This window comes from Rhynchophorus ferrugineus, unplaced genomic scaffold (assembly GCF_030347505.1).
Source record: "Rhynchophorus ferrugineus isolate W39M unplaced genomic scaffold, kcgeb_rfMv2 rfM5, whole genome shotgun sequence".
Classification (NCBI taxonomy): Eukaryota; Metazoa; Arthropoda; class Insecta; order Coleoptera; family Curculionidae; genus Rhynchophorus; species Rhynchophorus ferrugineus.
In genome coordinates this window covers 22057343-22080600 of record NW_027472584.1, presented here as the reverse complement: position 1 = coordinate 22080600, position 23258 = coordinate 22057343, and the positions used below count along the sequence as shown (strand labels likewise).

The 23258-nt window shown below is 30.7% G+C and overlaps 1 protein-coding gene across 1 annotated transcript in view; it reads left to right on the top strand.

Annotated features, from left to right (window-relative positions):
• The window catches only part of LOC143196979 (uncharacterized), a 54860-nt gene that overhangs the window by 8969 nt on the left and 22633 nt on the right, over window positions 1-23258 (top strand). The window contains exon 2 of the mRNA XM_076404973.1: window positions 14903-15187. Within this exon, the coding sequence (XP_076261088.1) occupies window positions 14903-15187 (285 nt within the window). The remainder of the gene's footprint in view (window positions 1-14902; window positions 15188-23258) is intronic.

Sequence of the window (23258 nt, the reverse complement as noted above, 5' to 3'; positions counted from 1 at the left end):
CATGAATTTTAGTTTATCTCACACCAAAACACATATATTACGAGAGTTTTGTCCTTATCCGCGTGTTAAACATTCCTGGCACTTTTTCCATATATATAGTCGTGAAAATTTGCGATTTTTTAACATTTTCAGATTATTTTGTTGTCACTTCTGTTCAAGTTCTTGCAGGTCAATGAAAGTTACGTAGATTATAAAGAATTTTCAGCTGAATCTAATGGTGGTATAACATATTTTAAACAACCCTTGATTGTTGGGATATATAACGAAAACTGTATTTTCAAAAAATGAGTGGATTTCTGTTTATGTTACATATCTTAAAAAGTATAAATTCTAGAGCAATTTAACATGAATTTTAGTTTATCTCACACCAAAACACATATATTACGAGAGTTTTGTCCTTATCCGCGTGATAAACATTCCTGGCACTTTTTCCATATATATAGTCGTGAAAATTTGCGATTTTTTAACATTTTCAGATTTTTTGTTGTCACTTCTGTTCAAGTTCTTGCAGGTCAATGAAAGTTACGTAGATTATAAAGAATTTTTAGCTAAATCTAATGGTGGTATAACATATTTTAAACAACCCTTGATTGTTGGGACATATAACGAAAACTGTATTTTCAAAAAATGAGTGGATTTCTGTTTATGTTAGATATCTTAAAAAGTATAAATTCTAGAGCAATTTAACATGAATTTTAGTTTATCTCACACCAAAACACATATATTACGAGAGTTTTGTCCTTATCCGCGTGTTAAACATTCCTGGCACTTTTTCCATATATATAGTCGTGAAAATTTGCGATTTTTTAACATTTTCAGATTTTTTGTTGTCACTTCTGTTCAAGTTCTTGCAGGTCAATGAAAGTTACGTAGATTATAAAGAATTTTTAGCTGAATCTAATGGTGGTATAACATATTTTAAACAACCCTTGATTGTTGGGACATATAACGAAAACTGTATTTTCAAAAAATGAGTGGATTTCTGTTTATGTTACATATCTTAAAAAGTATAAATTCTAGAGCAATTTAACATGAATTTTAGTTTATCTCACACCAAAACACATATATTACGAGAGTTTTGTCCTTATCCGCGTGATAAACATTCCTGGCACTTTTTCCATATATATAGTCGTGAAAATTTGCGATTTTTTAACATTTTCAGATTTTTTGTTGTCACTTCTGTTCAAGTTCTTGCAGGTCAATGAAAGTTACGTAGATTATAAAGAATTTTTAGCTGAATCTAATGGTGGTATAACATATTTTAAACAACCCTTGATTGTTGGGACATATAACGAAAACTGTATTTTCAAAAAATGAGTGGATTTCTGTTTATGTTAGATATCTTAAAAAGTATAAATTCTAGAGCAATTTAACATGAATTTTAGTTTATCTCACACCAAAACACATATATTACGAGAGTTTTGTCTTTATCCGCGTGTTAAACATTCCTGGCACTTTTTCCATATATATAGTCGTGAAAATTTGCGATTTTTTAACATTTTCAGATTTTTTTGTTGTCACTTCTGTTCAAGTTCTTGCAGGTCAATGAAAGTTACGTAGATTATAAAGAATTTTCAGCTGAATCTAATGGTGGTATAACATATTTTAAACAACCCTTGATTGTTGGGATATATAACGAAAACTGTATTTTCAAAAAATGAGTGGATTTCTGTTTATGTTACATATCTTAGAAAGTATAAATTCTAGAGCAATTTAACATGAATTTTAGTTTATCTCACACCAAAACACATATATTACGAGAGTTTTGTCCTTATCCGCGTGTTAAACATTCCTGGCACTTTTTCCATATATATAGTCGTGAAAATTTGCGATTTTTTAACATTTTCAGATTTTTTTGTTGTCACTTCTGTTCAAGTTCTTGCAGGTCAATGAAAGTTACGTAGATTATAAAGAATTTTCAGCTGAATCTAATGGTGGTATAACATATTTTAAACAACCCTTGATTGTTGGGATATATAACGAAAACTGTATTTTCAAAAAATGAGTGGATTTCTGTTTATGTTACATATCTTAGAAAGTATAAATTCTAGAGCAATTTAACATGAATTTTAGTTTATCTCACACCAAAATACATATATTACGAGAGTTTTGTCCTTATCCGCGTGATAAACATTCCTGGCACTTTTTCCATATATATAGTCGTGAAAATTTGCGATTTTTTAACATTTTCAGATTTTTTTGTTGTCACTTCTGTTCAAGTTCTTGCAGGTCAATGAAAGTTACGTAGATTATAAAGAATTTTTAGCTGAATCTAATGGTGGTATAACATATTTTAAACAACCCTTGATTGTTGGGACATATAACGAAAACTGTATTTTCAAAAAATGAGTGGATTTCTGTTTATGTTAGATATCTTAAAAAGTATAAATTCTAGAGCAATTTAACATGAATTTTAGTTTATCTCACACCAAAACACATATATTACGAGAGTTTTGTCCTTATCCGCGTGTTAAACATTCCTGGCACTTTTTCCATATATATAGTCGTGAAAATTTGCGATTTTTTAACATTTTCAGATTTTTTTGTTGTCACTTCTGTTCAAGTTCTTGCAGGTCAATGAAAGTTACGTAGATTATAAAGAATTTTTAGCTGAATCTAATGGTGGTATAACATATTTTAAACAACCCTTGATTGTTGGGACATATAACGAAAACTGTATTTTCAAAAAATGAGTGGATTTCTGTTTATGTTAGATATCTTAAAAAGTATAAATTCTAGAGCAATTTAACATGAATTTTAGTTTATCTCACACCAAAACACATATATTACGAGAGTTTTGTCCTTATCCGCGTGTTAAACATTCCTGGCACTTTTTCCATATATATAGTCGTGAAAATTTGCGATTTTTTAACATTTTCAGATTTTTTTGTTGTCACTTCTGTTCAAGTTCTTGCAGGTCAATGAAAGTTACGTAGATTATAAAGAATTTTCAGCTGAATCTAATGGTGGTATAACATATTTTAAACAACCCTTGATTGTTGGGATATATAACGAAAACTGTATTTTCAAAAAATGAGTGGATTTCTGTTTATGTTACATATCTTAGAAAGTATAAATTCTAGAGCAATTTAACATGAATTTTAGTTTATCTCACACCAAAATACATATATTACGAGAGTTTTGTCCTTATCCGCGTGATAAACATTCCTGGCACTTTTTCCATATATATAGTCGTGAAAATTTGCGATTTTTTAACATTTTCAGATTTTTTTGTTGTCACTTCTGTTCAAGTTCTTGCAGGTCAATGAAAGTTACGTAGATTATAAAGAATTTTTAGCTGAATCTAATGGTGGTATAACATATTTTAAACAACCCTTGATTGTTGGGACATATAACGAAAACTGTATTTTCAAAAAATGAGTGGATTTCTGTTTATGTTAGATATCTTAAAAAGTATAAATTCTAGAGCAATTTAACATGAATTTTAGTTTATCTCACACCAAAACACATATATTACGAGAGTTTTGTCCTTATCCGCGTGTTAAACATTCCTGGCACTTTTTCCATATATATAGTCGTGAAAATTTGCGATTTTTTAACATTTTCAGATTTTTTTGTTGTCACTTCTGTTCAAGTTCTTGCAGGTCAATGAAAGTTACGTAGATTATAAAGAATTTTTAGCTGAATCTAATGGTGGTATAACATATTTTAAACAACCCTTGATTGTTGGGATATATAACGAAAACTGTATTTTCAAAAAATGAGTGGATTTCTGTTTATGTTAGATATCTTAAAAAGTATAAATTCTAGAGCAATTTAACATGAATTTTAGTTTATCTCACACCAAAACACATATATTACGAGAGTTTTGTCCTTATCCGCGTGTTAAACATTCCTGGCACTTTTTCCATATATATAGTCGTGAAAATTTGCGATTTTTTAACATTTTCAGATTTTTTTGTTGTCACTTCTGTTCAAGTTCTTGCAGGTCAATGAAAGTTACGTAGATTATAAAGAATTTTTAGCTGAATCTAATGGTGGTATAACATATTTTAAACAACCCTTGATTGTTGGGATATATAACGAAAACTGTATTTTCAAAAAATGAGTGGATTTCTGTTTATGTTAGATATCTTAAAAAGTATAAATTCTAGAGCAATTTAACATGAATTTTAGTTTATCTCACACCAAAACACATATATTACGAGAGTTTTGTCCTTATCCGCGTGTTAAACATTCCTGGCACTTTTTCCATATATATAGTCGTGAAAATTTGCGATTTTTTAACATTTTCAGATTTTTTTGTTGTCACTTCTGTTCAAGTTCTTGCAGGTCAATGAAAGTTACGTAGATTATAAAGAATTTTTAGCTGAATCTAATGGTGGTATAACATATTTTAAACAACCCTTGATTGTTGGGATATATAACGAAAACTGTATTTTCAAAAAATGAGTGGATTTCTGTTTATGTTAGATATCTTAAAAAGTATAAATTCTAGAGCAATTTAACATGAATTTTAGTTTATCTCACACCAAAACACATATATTACGAGAGTTTTGTCCTTATCCGCGTGTTAAACATTCCTGGCACTTTTTCCATATATATAGTCGTGAAAATTTGCGATTTTTTAACATTTTCAGATTTTTTTGTTGTCACTTCTGTTCAAGTTCTTGCAGGTCAATGAAAGTTACGTAGATTATAAAGAATTTTCAGCTGAATCTAATGGTGGTATAACATATTTTAAACAACCCTTGATTGTTGGGATATATAACGAAAACTGTATTTTCAAAAAATGAGTGGATTTCTGTTTATGTTACATATCTTAGAAAGTATAAATTCTAGAGCAATTTAACATGAATTTTAGTTTATCTCACACCAAAATACATATATTACGAGAGTTTTGTCCTTATCCGCGTGATAAACATTCCTGGCACTTTTTCCATATATATAGTCGTGAAAATTTGCGATTTTTTGACATTTTCAGATTTTTTGTTGTCACTTCTGTTCAAGTTCTTGCAGGTCAATGAAAGTTACGTAGATTATAAAGAATTTTCAGCTGAATATAATGGTGGTATAACTTATTTTATACAACCATTGATTGTTGGGATATATAACGAAAACTGTATTTTCAAAAAATGAGTGGATTTCTGTTTATGTTACATATCTTAAAATGTATGAATTGCTCTAGACAATTTAATATGAATTTTATTTTATCTCACACTAACACACATATATTACGAGAGTTTTGTCTTTATCCGCATGATAAAAATTCCTGGCAGTTTTTCGATATTTTTCATAGTCGTGAAAATGTGCTATTTTTTGACATTTTAAGGTTTTTTGTTGTCACTTCTGTTCAAATTATTGCAGGTCAATGAAAGTTACACAGATTATAAAGAATCTTAAGCTAAATCGAATAGCGGTGTAACATATTTTATGCAACCTTTGATTGTTGGGATATATAATGAAGACTGTATTTTCAAAAACATGAGTGGATTTCGGTTTATATCACATATTTTAAAAAGTATAAATTCTACAGCAATATAACATAAATTTTAGTTTATCTTACGCCAAAATACATATATTACGAGAATTTTGTCCTTATCGGTGTGATAGAAATGTTATACCGTGAAAATTTGCGATTTTTTGTCATTTTCAAGCTTCCTCTTGCTTCTTATTGTCATTGAAATAATTTGAAGTTAATTAAAATTCTATAGGTTTTTAAAATCTATAGAATTAGAATTTTCTATAGAATCTATATAATCGAATCTATAGAATATTGAAGTCTATAAATTTTCTACTGAATCAAATACTGGTATAATTGTTTTTATACAATGTTCAGTTTTTAAGTCATACTTTATATTTTATATTTTATTTATATTTTAAGTTATATTCTCTTTATATCACGTATATCAAAAACTATAAACTTCTAAGAAACTCTAAAACAATTTAACACTGACTTTCCTTTATTTGGATCCAAAATACATATATTTTCAAAGTTTTGTGTTTATTAGGGAGACTTTTATCTTTTTCCGTACATTGTTTCCATACATTCCAGTCTCTTGCTCTCATTTTCGTTGGAATAATCTCACGTTAATGTAAATTACAACAATTATACATAATTTTACACTGATTCGAGTCATCGTATAATAGTTTTCAAACAAGAGGTTTCGTTTATCATGTTTTCAGTTTATAGAGTAAAAATAATCTATTCAAAATTTGTTATCTACATAATTAAAAAATCATCATAAAATCACCATTGTTTCTGGTTTTAGAGATACAGGTAGCATTTTGTAGAGACTGTATTCAATATTTTCAATCTGAAAACTATCTTAAGTTGTCATTTTTGACTAAGTAACTTTTTAATTTAAAACCGGAATTTTAGAAGAATTTTTTTTCTTTACCAAGTAACGTGTAACAAACCGCGCTAAATTTAAAAGCACACATTTCACCAACACGCCCAAATAAAGCATATATTTTTACTTCGATCTAAATAAAAGAACAAACATATCAGAAGTGACAGGCCGATATATACAAAACCATATTACAATATAGACGTAAAATAGGTCTTACAATTTACGAAATCCTTTAAGAAGCTTTCGAATTGCTTCGGGAAGATAATGATACGAGATGGTGTGAAGGGACAAATCTTCTGCGGTAATAAATCTGTTTATAGTAAAAATTGTAACCATTTTGAAACCTTTATAATGTCAGCGATTTATTGAAATTTACGTCGATTTTACTACCTATATGGCCTATGTTGTTCGATGTTATATTTCCATATAAAATAGATTCATTATATTGAACTAAATGTTAATATAAATAAATAAAAAATATGTATACATTAGTCTATGTTATTTTATTATACAGGGTGAGATCAATGTATAGCCATCATCGATCTTTTGTGACTTATTTGTCCCTTTTTGTTTATTTTTATGAATTTGTTTCGTATTTTGAATTATTAAGTTTAGATTCTAAGAAAATTTTAATTATTTATCATAATTTATACTGCACTAGATAGAAAGTTGGATATTCGCAAGATTTACTTAATTTTCTCATTATCATCCACCATAGTTTTATTAATTCGCATAGTAACTGACTTTCGATTTTGTTAAAAAATCCTTTTTTTTCGAAAATTCGAACTACCGTATATCAGTGACTATCTGACCATCAATATCTGATCTGATATTTAAGAAGTAGATTGAAAAATTCAAAATAACACAAGCGCTCAAGGATTTACAAACATGGCGGAAAGCATTTAAAAAGTTCTTTCTTCCAGAATCTTTACATAGAAATCGAAGAATGTGTTCAAATTTTCCTCTGATTTAGGAATGACTTAATCTGCGTCTCCATATAAAAATACATCCAAGATTCACTAACATCATGCTCTTCAATGGAGATAAGGATTATATAAAAAGTTTCCTGAATAAGCAAACTTTGTCGTATTGGAGTGAAGCATAATCTCCGTCTAAAGTACCACAAATTATTTCACTTACCAAAGGTTCCTATTTAATGCAGTTACTGGTATCTCTAATAGATATTGTGGCTTCAAAATCAAAAGGTTACAGCAAAAAAATTTGATTTCAGCGAAATGGAACTACTTGCACAATTCAGATGAAAGCGTGCGCGTGGGAAACGAAACTGGGCTCCTAGGAGTTCTGATTTATGTCCAGCATATTTTTTATGAAAACATTGTAACGTTACATTTTGAAGCTATTGAAGCTGAATATCCAGGAGGAAATGCGAAAAGGATCTCTTATTTGTCGAATTTGAACAGAGAAGAGGTATATAACAAAATTAAACAATGATAGGAAAGGAATACAGGACAGAACAAAATGTAAAATTTAAATTAACAATCACGAATCAAGATAGAATTAAAAGTACGTGGCAGTAAGATTCATAAGAGGAAATCACCACAAATAATTCACAGAAGTGAAAATGAGTTATATAAACGTAGAAAAAGGTTAGCACACCCCATTGAACAATTCTGGTGTTGATGGTGATTCAAGCAATACTATTTTGGGTGGCTAGTTTCTTGAGTATACAGATATTACAATATAAGTAAATATTAGTCACCTATTATAGTCAGAGTTCCCGATGAAGAATATCACTGGTGACTGTAAATTATCCCGTAAATGTTTCATCAGACATTATATCAAGAAATTGTAAGCTATAGGCAATCTTCTAAAAGCCATGGAAATTGATGGAAGCAAATTCAGGATTAAATCATCAAACAATCAGGTCTTGAAAGAATCAAAGAACTTGTTAAAGTTACTTCACTTACTAAAGGTCTCTATTTAATTCAGTTAATGGCAACTCTAATAGATTTTATCGAATGGTTACAGGAAAAAAAATTAATTTCAATAAGATGGGACCACTTGCCATAGTTCAGGTGACTCTTGATTTATGTCCAGCTAATTTTTTTCTTTCTAAAAATTTTCTTGAAATCAAATAAAATGTTTAATGAACTTATGAACGTGCTCAAATATAATAGGTAATTTGTGTTAATCACCCCGTGTTAATTATAATTAAACCGTTTTTTATATAATAAAATCCGTAATTGGCTAGATTTAGATAATGCGATCCGATCTTAATTGCGATTGTAAATTAAGTAAATAACAATTTTGTGGGCCAATGTTAATGGGACAATTAATGCAATGTTTTTACGCCTTCTTAATTACCTCAATCAAGGTAACCCAAATCTTAAACGGCATTCCAGATTGTTTGCTTGCCTTTCCGGCACGCTGTTTTCCTAACTAGCCTAATACAAGTTCTAAGATCTTAATTAAACACATTCTTGGGACATTTTAATACTAATAAAGCCTTCTAGTTTGAAGCCAAAAATTGCCCGGCATCCCGACTTAATCGTCCGACAGCCCTGTCTTATAAACTCGAAGTTCATGACCACATTTTCTCTTCTTAAATGGAAAAAATATGACATTCTTTATGTTTTATCTATCCTTTTTTTAAACCCGTTCTTTAGATTCCTTATTATCACTTAGCAGAAAAATATTTCATACTTCAATGAAATATTACTGCTGTAATTCCATAACTTTTATTATAATTAATATTAATATTTATTATCACCAGTCCATGGTTATCATATGGAGAAACTGTTTATTCCTCAACCCGATGAGTAGCAACAGAGATTAACTTTTTCTAAGTCTTTGATTTATATTTATTATTTTTCTTCGGTTGGTTATTAGCTTAGCATTTTGGTGGAATAACTGGTTATATAATAAGGAAAAATCAGCATTTTTGTTGGAATATTTAAGAGGTATTTGGAACAGTTGTATTAATCTATTACCATATATTAAAAGTAGGTTATTTTTATTTAAAATTACTATATCACTATACCGCATGTCGTGCCACAGGGTGTATTGGGACCAGTAATGTATCTGCTATACACTAGGACTTCATCCAATAAAAATGTTGCTGCTGCAAGCCATTGTGTAACAATCATTCAATTGAAAAGTCCCCGGCCTACCATAGTAAAATATGTGTATCAAGGGTGATACACTGATTATAGGACCCTCCAACTTTTCGATACAATTTTTGTAGTGATTTGTCCTTTGCTTCAAAATTGGCCTCACCTCTTCACGATCACCTCTTCGTTTGACGAAAAATTCTTCCTAGCGAGCATTCTTTTGGGATCTGAGAAGAGGAAATAGTTGCTGGGAGCCAGATCCTGAGAATACTGTGAGTGAGGAAGCAATTATAAGCCCAATTGATGGATTTTTGACACGGTGCATTATCTTGGTGAAGCAGCACTTTCGTTTTCTTCAAATGCGATCGATTTTCGGCGATTTCGTTCTTCAAACGGTCCAATAACTTTATATAATAGAGACGCCATGCACGATGAACCCGGACAGTACACTCGGATGACTGCTGATTAGATTTTGGAGTGAAATCATGGAGCCATGTTTCATCCACTGTTACATATCGACGCAAAACTCGGGTTTATTATGTTTAATCATCTTCAAACACTGCTCCGAATCATCAACTCGTCATTGTATTTAGTCAAAAGTGAGCTCGCGTGGCTCCCACTTTGCACAAAGCTTTCTCATACGCAAATATTCGTGAATGATATGATATAGACATTCAGTTGATATCTTTAGAGTATCTTCTATTTCATCCAAGTTTTAATTTACTGTTATTCAAAATCATTTTGTGGATTTTTTTAAATGTTTTCGTCGTTAACAACCTCTTTTCTCCACTGCATTCACCGTCTTCGGTGCTCATTTCATCACCTCTAAACTTAGCATACCAATCCTTGATGGTTGATTGTCCTGGTGTCCGGAAACTCGGTATCAAGCCAAGTTTTCGCTTCAATTGTATTTTTTCATTTCAAAAAGCATTATTTTATCAACACGCGAAATTCTTTTTTATCCATTTTTTTTACAAGTTGCTTCACTCAAAATGCTATAATTTACAAACTAATGATCCGACAAATTTATACACGCATCTTTTGAGGGTTAGGGCTAACTAAAAAACATATGGATTGTGTCAGGCCGGGGACTCTTTAATTGTCCTGTTCAGCAAGTAGTCCCATGTGGAAATACAGCTAAATATGACAAAGTATGACCACTGATGTTAAACTTAGGTGGAAGCCACATGTTAAGAGAAAATATGAAGAACTCAAGCTGAAGTACAAGAAATGTACTAGTTAATGGGTAGATATTCAGCCCTGTCGGCGATAAGCTTTGCCAACAAGTCTTTAAAATAATGTGGTGTTCAACTCTGGGGTTGCAGCAGCCAAAATAATTGAGATATCATACAAATGGTACATTCATACGACAATCTACATAAGGACCTGAAGGTATAAAATCTCGATAACGTTACCAAGAAATATGTCCAAAGACATGAACGGAACCTCAATCAGTAAAATTAATGTTGAGTTTCTCCAGCTCTAAGATAATGATGGCTTAGTCAGAATAAAGAGAGCACACCCATTGCTGATCTAGTTCATTGAAGTTATAAGTAAAATTTAGTGAACATCAAATACATATGTATCTAAAAATAATATCAAACAAATTTTATTGAAACTTAATATTTATTTAAATCCCAATTAAATGGAAAACTAAGCCATACCACTTACTTCGTTCTTGCTAGGAAAGGTTATAAAAACTTTTCAAACAAAATGTATGCGAAATGAAATAATCTAATGGAGAGGGCAACGGATAATAATTTTACTGTTATTCAGAACTGCATATTCAGAAGAGCAAGGGTGCTACATAAATTTAACTTTGACCTACAACGGTCAGCGTATATTAGCTTTCCATTTATAAACTTATACAGCGTTGAATTTACCATATTTACATTCGTTTATTCATTATGGTTAAGTGAGAAAATTATCTTAACAGCTGGAGTACTCAACCATTTTAGGGAACAAGATTATATTCTGTGAGGAGAAATTAGGATTTTGTTATTCGGAAGGCTTTTAAAAAAGAATAGAAAATAAAAAGAAAATTTTTATCTAGAAGTTGGCGGCACTGTATTTGGCAAGTTGATGTCATCTCACCCTGTTATACTATTGGTTACTATTGAGTACACAATCAAATAAAAATGTGTTTAGTTCGTGCGATATTTTCCATAAAAGTCCACAAAAATAGTTTTCTAGCAGAGTTGGAGATCACATCTAAAAAAAAATGTGGCTATAATTGGAGTAAAGTTTGTTTTAATGAATAAACTATATTATTTTTGTGTGTTATCTAATACTTCTGAACACTATTGATCACTCTGTATCTTTAGTGGAGTATATTTATTTTAAAACACAAAAGTATCAGGTATTTTTTACTAATATAAAAATTACATTTTCTGATATTCTCAGAAATTGTTCCCAGTTCAGATAAAATTAAAGAAATATAAGTCATTTCACGCGAAAGGCCATCGTAGCAGTTATTTGAGACACAGCACTTGTATCTTTGAGAAATATAACACGATAATTGATGATATACCTCTTTATTTTCTAATGAGTGTTTGATTTTCGTGGTATCACATACAGTAAATGACATTAAATAAAATATCACTCAGGTTATATCATAATTTAGATTTTTAAAAATAAAAATTTTATTTATTTCATTAGTTTCCGTAGCATAGTTTTCATAGCTCTATATATATATATATATATATATATATATATATATATATATATATATATATAAATAGCTATAAAATAGTGTCTTTTCTAAATTAATAAGTCTATTTTTATACTAAAAATTAGGATGACTTAAAATAACACCTAAATCCGTTAAAAATCATTTTCCTTCCATACGTTTTTTTTTAAATAAGAGTAACCAGAGGTCAGTGGGATTTAAATTTCGCTTTTATGTTATTATTATTTAATGAGAGTTTTTGCTAAATTTTACTCGATTGATTAGTTGAAACTCTCGATAATCTATTGAAAAAATTAAAGGCAATATCTTATCGAATACAATACTTATCATATATTTTTTTATTTAACTAAAAATAAATCACTTCCATTTTTAGTAGACAATATTTTTTATATAACCAATAAATAGGGCTCTTATATCTATATAAAGCAGTGGAATTCTAAAGACAAGAAGAACACTATTAAATTATCTAACACAGCAAAAAAAAAGGGAAGGACCATACCTGTACCCATATATCAAGTTTTTATGCTCAAGAAAATAGGATAATCATGAAAATTCTCGTCACATATCCGAATAAAACAACTTGTGAATCAGCTCATCAAAGTCTCCAATGTATCACTGTCAAACCTAAACGCATACCGTATGGAACTAAAGGATACGTTCCGTATTATATTTCGAAACATCCTCAATTTCCTGTCATAACAGTCGTTTGTTTTAAATAAATTTAAATACATCATTTTTCAATATTACTACGGATCTAGAAACGTATTATCCCCTATCATACTTGTCAAAAAACAAAGAATTACGCTGCGTATTGATACTGCATCTATGTTGTTCACATTAACTCAATAAAACCCATTAATTATATTAAAGTTTTTATAAATATCTCGTTATGCTGCCTTTGTACTGAATTTTACTCAATATTATCCGGTAATCCTTTTATTACCTTTGTCTAGACTGGTCCCCTTTATACCTTTCCTCAACGCTTGTTGACCCTTACTAGAATCTACGAACTAATTGCAAAATCAATCACCTTTTAGACCATTCTCGCACTTTATTCTTTTTAACCTTTTATCTCGAGTCTTATAGAACAAATTACTCAATTAAATAACTAATTTTAATAATAAATAGGTACCATTTATTTGACAATAAAAATTGAAGAAAATTTTGATATTGTATCTTTCATAAATTCTAAAGCAATTTAACCTGAATTTTAGTTTATTTCACACCAAAATACAAATATTTTGAGGGTTTTTCATATATATAGTCGTAAGGATTTGCGATTTTTGGCCGTTTTAAAATTTTTTGCTGCCATTTCTATTAAAATAATTATAGGTTTATGAAAATTACATGCATTATAAAGACTTTGTAGCTTTCCTCAACGCTTGTTGACCCTTACTGGAATCTACGAACTAAATGCAAAATCAATCACCTTTTAGACCCTTCTCGCACTTTATTCTTTTTAACCTTTTATCTCGAGTCTTATAGAACAAATTACTCAATTAAATAACTAATTTTAATAATCAATAGGTACCATTTATTTCACAATAAAAATTGGAGAATATTTTGATATTGTATCCTTCATAAATTCTAGAGCAATTTAACCTGAATTTCGGTTTATTTCACACCAAAATACAAATATTTTGAGGGTTTTCCATATATATAGTCGTAAGGATTTACGATTTTTGGCCGTTTTCAATATTTTTGCTGCCATTTCTATTAAAATAATTATAGGTTAATGAAAATTACATGCATTATAAAGACTTTGTAGCTTTCCTCAACGCTTGTTGACCCTTACTAGAATCTACGAACTAAATGCAAAATCAATCACCTTTTAGACCCTTCTCACACTTTGTTCTTTTTAACCTGTTATCTCGAGTCTTATAGAACAAATTACTCAATTAAATAACTAATTTTAATAATTAATAGGTACCATTTATTTGACAATAAAAATTGGAGAAAATTTTGATATTGTATCTTTCATAAATTTTAAAGCAATTTAACCTGAATTTCGGTTTATTTCACACCAAAATACAAATATTTTGAGGGTTTTCCATATATATAGTCGTAAGGATTTCCGATTTTTGGCCGTTTTCAAATTTTTTGCTGCCATTTCTATTAAAATAATTATAGGTTAATGAAAATTACATGCGTTATAAAGACTTTGTAGCTTTCCTCAATGCTTGTTGACCCTTACTAGAATCTAAGAACTAAATGCAAAATCAATCACCTTTTAGACCCTTCTCACACTTTGTTCTTTTTAACCTGTTATCTCGAGTCTTATAGAACAAATTACTCAATTAAATAACTAATTTTAATAATGAATAGGTACCATTTATTTGACAATAAAAATTGGAGAAAATTTTGATATTGTATCTTTCATAAATTTTAAAGCAATTTAACGTGAATTTCGGTTTATTTCACACCAAAATACAAATATTTTGAGGGTTCTCGGGGTTTTTTCGACTCTTTTTTCTTATATATAGTCGTGAAAATATGAGCTTTTTAGCCATTTTAGCCTTTTGAAGCTTTTAGCTATCATTCCAGTTTCTATAGCAACATGGTAATGAATTAAAAAACCGGAATTATAAACAAATGTACGCTAAATATTAAATGTTTTACTTTTATTGACTTAAATAGTTTGTTGAAATTACTATTACAAACATAAAATCTCTGAATATTGTTTATATTATAAGTGTTTTACGAAATGTATAATGTATTAAAACCCGGTATAATGTAAAATTTTTCTATCAATACGTGAGTCTCATCGTAAATGGCAATGTAATTTGATTTAGATTAGATTTAATGCTGAATCATTGCGTGTGTTGCAGATAGCGATACATCCCCTATGCCGAATATATATTATGAACCAAAATCGGGAATTCCATTTCGATTGTCGTCCATTGAAAACGTGCTGGTGAATGGGAAGATGAATGAAACCGAAAACCAGTCACCTTACGTCAAAAGTAACGGACTAAAACTTGGCGCCGGCATATTGAGCAATACACCTATCCTACGACGAGTTGCTTATCGAAGTAATGGATGTACATGCCAATGGTTCACCTGCGGTTGTTGCCTTGGCATCAACCTCAATCAATTTCAGTTCAACAGAGAAGGTAAGTATAATTTTTTCATTTTTTATTTAGATTTTATGTAACATTGACCCAATAAAGCATAAATAAATAATAATGGACTTTTTAGATCATCAAAATCGTTATAAAATCCCAGAAAATCTTATTATATAGGGTGGGCCATCAGTTAGTTTAATAACATCGTTACAACACATATCATTATATTATTCTTCATTATTTACATCTCATATTAGATATGTTTAGTACAATTATAATTTACAAATTAGTTTATTACTATTGTTCTAATGAACTTAATTAAAAAGTAATGAAAGTAAAACCAAACTATTTAAGTTAAAGTTAAGACACTTCTACAGTAAACCACTGAACACTGGTTTGGTTGGCTTCAATCTTCTGAATTTTTGCGTGTTGTTCAGTAGCTGTGTTTTAGCAACCTTATTTCATGTTTTAGGCCGAAATCTTGGATCTCCTCGTATATTCATTTGATTTAGAGGTCTTATGTAGGGATAAGCTTTGGTAATTAATCATAGAACTTGGTTTTGGATGCGTTGGATTAATAGTTGGTTTGATTTTTCAGTGCAACTCCATATTTACAGTCCATAGATCCAAATTGGCTTTATGGTTGACTAATAAATCTTGAAAAACTCTTTTATTTTAGGTCAGCTTTATATATAACATGATGCTTCCAAGTTAAACTACCATCGAGAGGTATGCCGAAATATTTAGCTGACACTGCTTGAGAAATTGGGCATCCGTCGAGTAATATAATTAGATTTTTGTCATTTTGCCGCAACGCAAAATTAACATGGACAGATTTGGAACTATCAAGCTGTATTTTCCAGTCTCCAGTTCGTTTGTAGATCTTGTTAACTGCTACTTGCCATTTTTCTACAACTTTAGGCGGATATTTTACCTTTTGTCGTAGGACAATATTCTAAGTACTGTTTCCTTTTCCTATTGGGATATCAGCAGTATAGAGCAGATACAGGAATGGTCTTAAAATATTGCCCTGTGGAACTGCAGCCGAAATAGGTTTGAAGAATATTTTATTTCGAAAATATATGATTCCAACAGTTGACAGTAATTCCTCGATATCAAGTTGCTAATTTTTAGATTAATCTCAAATGCCATACCCGGTCGAAAGCTTGTGAGACTTTTCATCTACCGCTGGGTTGTTATTACGAAATCCAAACTGGAAATCTGGTATTTCTATAAATTGTTTAATACGTTTTAACAGCAGTTTCTCAAATAAGTTTGATATCGCAGATGGCAGCGAAGTAGGGCTTCTCAAAATCGTCTATACACTTTTGTTTAAACACATTTGATATATCTATAAATGGCTGGCTCAGTTTGTTTGAGAATACTCAGGTTTTATTTTTAAAAATATGTATATGCCAAGGAAACAAATCCTATTCACAAATAGTGACGAAATAATATTTTAAAAACATATTGCGACAATTGGAAATATGTTTGAACGTAACTGAATTACAATAAATTTCTTATCATGAAAAGAATTAGGAATGAAAAAATAACTTTAACTTCTTTTAATATAGGGATAACTCACCCTATATAATATACTCGTTATATTTTTCTGATAAAGAAGAAAATAAAACCGAGAATACGCTTTTAAAATGTCAAAATTGTCAAAATAACAGACACATTCTTAAGAAAATAATCTTATAATAATATTTTAGGAAAAACTTTCATATTTTATTCAGACATATAATGGTTTAGTAGTATTTCACTATAACGCTAGTTATTCCCTATACACCCTATAATTCCTGTGTGTATTTTGGATATTGTTCAGTATTTTGAACGTCAAGACAGTAAATTATTAAAGAAAATCTATCTTGTTTTTATTGATCTAGTCTCTTAAGCATTATTATTTTTATAGAGTGTTATTATATTAAAACGCTGGTGGATATTGTGATCATTTGTCTTAAGAAATGTACGTGTACTTCAAATATCAACAATAATTAACAAATAATTCTAAATATTTGTATATAATTCCTCTTTAATTAAAACTAAAAAACGTATTAAATAAAACATGGATGAAGAATGACTTTATCAGCTGAAGAACATAAAGAATTTAAAGAAAAACTAATTGAAAGGTACATAGAGATATGAGAAGCACTTCAATAGGAAGTCCTACCTCAGACAACATATTAACCAGACACTGTTCTCTGTGATTAATTTTATTCTGGCGGTTATTACTTGGTAATATATACCAATATAAAACGATTTTATGATGGGAATATTAACAATTGAAGATTTATACTTCCGGCAAAAAATTAACATCAATTCACAGTTGTTATAATTATATAAATTATTCATTTCAATTTTTTCTAAACGCAATTTCTCGTAATAGTTCTATATTATGAAGATGCAATCGAAAAAAAAAACCCGTAAAGAACGTCAATTATCAAAAAGATTAACACAGATGAAAATTAAAGACCCTTATGTCAAGTTTCTTAAGGGATTTCTGTAAGCTTGTAGTTAATACAAAGTCTGACTTCGCATTGCGGAATTTCAAAACGATTTGGTCGATGTTTTTGCGGGAATTGTGGTTAAGAGACCCTCCTAACTAAAATGTAGTGGAAAAGCACGTACAACAACCCTTTTAAGTCTTTACTGTTAACTAATTGAAAAGAATACTTCATGCCTTTAAACTTAGGCAAAAACTGAAAAAGTTATACATTTGCGTTTCGTAAGACTCCCACTACATATTCATAAATTCAATAGTAAAATAGAATAACTTTTACACAAGTTCCCCTTAAAAATATATAAAACCACTTTACTGTTTTGTAAGAGGGACTAGAAGTTTTTCCAAGTATTTTACGACGACTATATACATTTTACAGCAACTAAATATTTTCATATTTTTTATTCCTTCAGTATAACTAACTTAATCTACTTATATACATAAATACTGTGAGATAATATTAATACCTTTATGATAGAGGTGGTTTAAATAGTGATTCACTTTCTAAAGCAAATTTGAAGCCGTATATGTTTAGTCTTGGAGATAATATAACTTTACTAACACAAAAGCCGTAATCTAGCTTTAAATTTATAATAGCTTAAATTCAATGGAATTAGCTGATAATCGAAAATCATATTGTTCCAAGAGTAACCTATCAAAAATGCACAGACTTTATAATAAACTATCTAAAATTAATTAAATCTCAAATACAGACTATATTACATCGATTAGAATAAGTTAATTAGTAATTAAAAGGAGTTGCAATTAATTGAAAGGAGTAAAGTCTGATGGATACAGTATCTAGGGTAAGTTCTCTGAAATTGTCTGCTCGGTATTTCGAACTGTTGTATAATCATGTGTTTTTGTTTTAAAACTGAATTTGTATTACAATTCATAACAATATTTCATGTTGGATTCGTTCGGATTCCAGTTTTTCATCTTTTTCAAATCAATTTTGCCATATGTGTGAAAATCAAGATTTCTAAGACATCATAGTTAATACGAGGGTTAAATAATTAAGCTGCGAACATATTTTTATTGTTTTAGTACTCGTACTCGCCACGATGATCGATACATTTTTGCATACTCTTAAACCAATTTTCAAAGTATTTATTCCATTCCGAATGAGGTATCTTCAAAACATGATTTTTAAACTTTTCAATAGTTTCTTCGGGCGATGAAAGTCGTTGACCACGCAGTTTATTCTTCACGGATGGGAACAAAAAGAAATCCTTGGGTGCCAAGTCAGGTCTGTACTGCGGATTACCCATCAATTCGATGTTTTGAGTGCTCAAATAGTCTCTTGCTTGAGCCGAGGTGTGAGAGCTGGCATTGTCATGATGAAGAGCTATCCGGTGACTTTTTTTTTCCTTATTTCACCGAAGACTTCTGGCAAACAAATGGTTGAGTACCAAACAGAATTTACTGTTCCACGATCCTCTAGAGGTACTGTTGCAATATGACGAGTTTTCCCGAAGAAACACTTTGTTGGATTTGGTTCATCTTTGAACACCCATACAGTCGACTGCTGCTTACTTTCGGGCTCATACGAATATATCCATAATTCGTCACCTCTCGTGATTTTATAAACGCCTTTCAAGACACGGCGATTGAATTTCTTAAGCACTTCTTTGCACCAATCGACACGAGCCTTTTTTTCAGCGATTGTCAAATTGTGTGGGATCCAACTCGGACATAACTTTCGCACAGCTAAGTGTTCATGTAAAACAGCGAACTACGACCACGATTGAATTTACTAAACCAGCGATACACGGTGGTTTTTGATGGAGCTTCATCGCCAAAATTCAAATTAAGTAGTTTGATGCACTCTTGTTGTGATAATCCAGGTCGAAAAACGTAATAAATCATCGCACGAAAATGTTCACGATTCAGTTCCATTTTTTGCCGAGATGAAACTTTCAAATAAATATAAAATAAAGAAATAGTGCGACAAAATGTTCTGAGTACGTATATCGTTAAAAATGTCAAACTTTACGATGGAATCGTTAAATGGACTCACATGATAAAAGCATTGACAATTGCCGAAATAAAATAGTGACCATCGTATTTAAACATTTTTGCTTGTTGAAGTACGCTTGCTGCAATTTTCTAGTTATACCTATTGATTTTTGGCAGCAGTGTTTAATTGAAACACCCCAATGTCATGGCCCAATTCTGCAGTTATTTTCCATTTTGGATTAATTCGAAACGAAATCTGGATACAAACTTCTTCTACCCAATCTATTCTGATTTTCCTAAATCTTGAAAACTGAAAAGAGTTGGTGTGAATGGCATTGAGCCCTTAATATGGAGAACATGTAAACAAGGCTACACAACTCACATCAACTTCACCGCTTATCTAGAGGGTCCAATGGGAGAGTGTGCTTAGCTGACTAAATCTGCCGATTGGATGGTTATTTGGGTGATTGAAGCTATATTCCTCAACTCAGTGCTTAACAAGGGGATTTTAATCACCAGGATTCACAGTCGTATAATAATCAGTAGGAAGGAGGAAGCTGACCACAACTAAAGAGACCATATCAACTTCATGAAAAAATCTAAAATAACTGAGGACTTAGCAAACTCGCCCAGATAAATATTGCTTATGTGTAGGACCTCCAGAGCTTCCACAGTCAATTATCTGACTGCAGAGATAATCTCTTTAACATCTGGGAGAAATAAACCTACAATTGTCAATTTAGTTTCTTCATTTTATTAATTTACTTCTTCGATCTTCCCAATCTTTTTTGAATTTATATATATATATATATATATATATATATATATATATATATATATATATATATATATATATATACATTAATTAATTTATAATAAACAAACGTTCCAAGTGATGAATAACAATATGTTCATAAAATATTTTTTCAGTTAAAAACCATACACCCAAGATTAACTTAAAATCGAAAAATATGTATACAGATTTTACAGATAGAAGATTTAGAATCAATTAACCTTCTCTATTTATGATAAATTTGGGGCGTTAAAAAATAAAACCAAAAAGAAAAGGAAAAAATATGTACTAATTGGTAGAATAAATAAGTCAGTTCCGATTATAACTGCATAGCAAACAACTAATTGCATCAATACACAACACATAACGAAAGAGGGCTTAGTTATAAATAGCTTGTAGCTGTATCGAATTGATTTCCACTAAATGGAACTGTAAATAACAACATACACCGACCAGACATTTCAATGAGAATAACCCCAGCTTAAAGATTTACATTAGGATTTCGAATTCGGTAGTTTAGGTCAGGCTACAGCCACTTAAAATGGGAATAATGATCCGTCAAAGTGCGGGATGAGGGGTAGGTGGTTGGCGGTGGTCGACACGAAGTGGGGGGGATATTTGTTAACAGGTAAGCGTAGTTAACTTCTCGGATTTGTAATAACGTGATTTCTCAAACGTTCAACTTGGTCAATTTAACGGTATTTGTTTACGTACAGTGGTGTTATATCGAGCCGAATGCGTTTAGTGACGTTAATTGAAAGCAATTTATAGCTGTTTACTTTGTTTGGTGGTTTGGTATTAGATTTCAATTAAACTGACAAAGGTAAATTAAGATAACTAATATAGCTACCACAAGAGTCTATTTACAAAACTGAATTTGACCATAATAAAACTTTAAATAAAAAATCATAGACAAAATATTTATCATATTTATTAAAATTATTCAATATTCATCAAATGTATTATAATGCCCTGACATATGAATTCTTAGCAAAAATCACAACTAGTGGTTTAATTTCAGTTCAGTAAAACATTATATTTAAGATGAAAAATAAATAACTGGATGTTGATTTTTAAAAGGATTAGTATTTGTAAACATAGTCACTGTAAGAGCCGGTTTGGCTGGCGCAGTGGTAAAGGCGACAGAACGGTCCACCCACCGTTGTGATGGTTGAGCGTTCGAATCCCCAGCAGGATTCTAACCCCCAACCATCGCATGGTCGTAAGTTTATGTTTGTGATTGTGTAACATTTTTGATTGTCCTAGACAAGAGTGAAAAATCCGACAAGGGAAATGTTCTCAGTCACGCCAGTAACCAGGCTGGGTAAGACCGGATGTCCTCTTAGATGTTTCCTAGGTAGGTCACTCGCCAGTCGCCGAGGACCGTGGTCCGAACCCACGTTAAACAGTAGGTCCGGTCCAGATAAACTCTCGTTTGTAAAAAGGAGACTAAATTTATAAAAAAACACTGTAGAGTACTTCCACTTCTTTCTCCTTAACCTCCTTCCATATATCGAAGCGCACTTTATCTTTTTGATGTATTCAATGAATTTTTGAATAATGTTTCCAGAAAAAAGCTTGATTTCTGTAAGTACTAAATAAAATGCCTGTAAAAAAAATACTTAATTTCTTTGTCTTTACGCTTTTTATATGTACCGCAGAGCACTTTATATTTCACATAAAATTAATTATTTTTGAGGCATTTAATAAATCTTTGAATATATTTTCTAAAAAGTCTTGGTATATGTAAGTACAATCACTGTAAGAATTAATGTTTAACCTTCTTTGTTCGTAAGACTTTTCTATGAATCAGAGCGCGTTTTATTTTAACCTAAGAATGTTTATTTTTGGTTTCTGACAACGTTTGGTCTGTTCAAATTTTTGTCATTGACCAAATCGTACTTTATCTCTCTTTTCGTCGTATTTCAATAGATCTCTACATGTTGTTTCTGACAAAGATTTCTCTCTATATAACTAGCAATACAGTGACCGTAAGAGCTTCTTATTTGCCTTTGCCTTAAATCTTATTTATATAGTAAGCTTCAACAAGAATTTTGTGTGCACATCATTCATTTTAGTAAAACTATGGATATGTGAAATAAGCACTATAAATATGTTCAGCCCTGGTAATATTATATAACTTGTGCGCCAAAAGTCCCGCTACCATTTTGATCATCCATCTTATTTACCATCTTAGTTATGTGACGTTTAGCTCAATTACGCTTTAGCCATTGTGTTTTATCATGTCTAAATATACGCCACAAGAACAAGTAGAAATAGTGACATTCTTTATTGAAATTAATCGTTCAATTATTACCACTCAGCGGAAATTGCCTCAAAAATATCCTAATCATCCAGTGCCTCACAAACCACAATTCATCTTTTGTATGCGCATTTTCGTCACTACGGTACGACCGCAGACAGGCCTCGTTCTGGAAGGTAATGGACCTCTCAGTTATACATTTCGGTACGCAGTTTAAGGCGAATTTTGAAAACTAATTTGAAGATGTTCCCGTACAAAGTTCAATTAGTCCAAAAATTGCTACCGAGAGATCCTGATCAATGAATTGGTTATAGTAATGCAATCCTAAGGCGGTCTAAATTGATAATGAGTGATGAAGCTTATTTTCTTCTCAGTGCCCACGTCACTAAATAGAACAGTCGGTTTTGGGGAACACAGAATCCTCAATTAATTTATGAAATATCATTGCATCGACTAAAAACAACTGTATGGTGTGGTGTACATGCTGCAAACATCATTGGTGCCTAGTCTTTTGAAAATAACCAAGGTATTGCAGTTATTGTTACTGCTGAACGGTACCAAGACATGATTCGAAATGGAAGAGAAAGGACTAGGGGACATG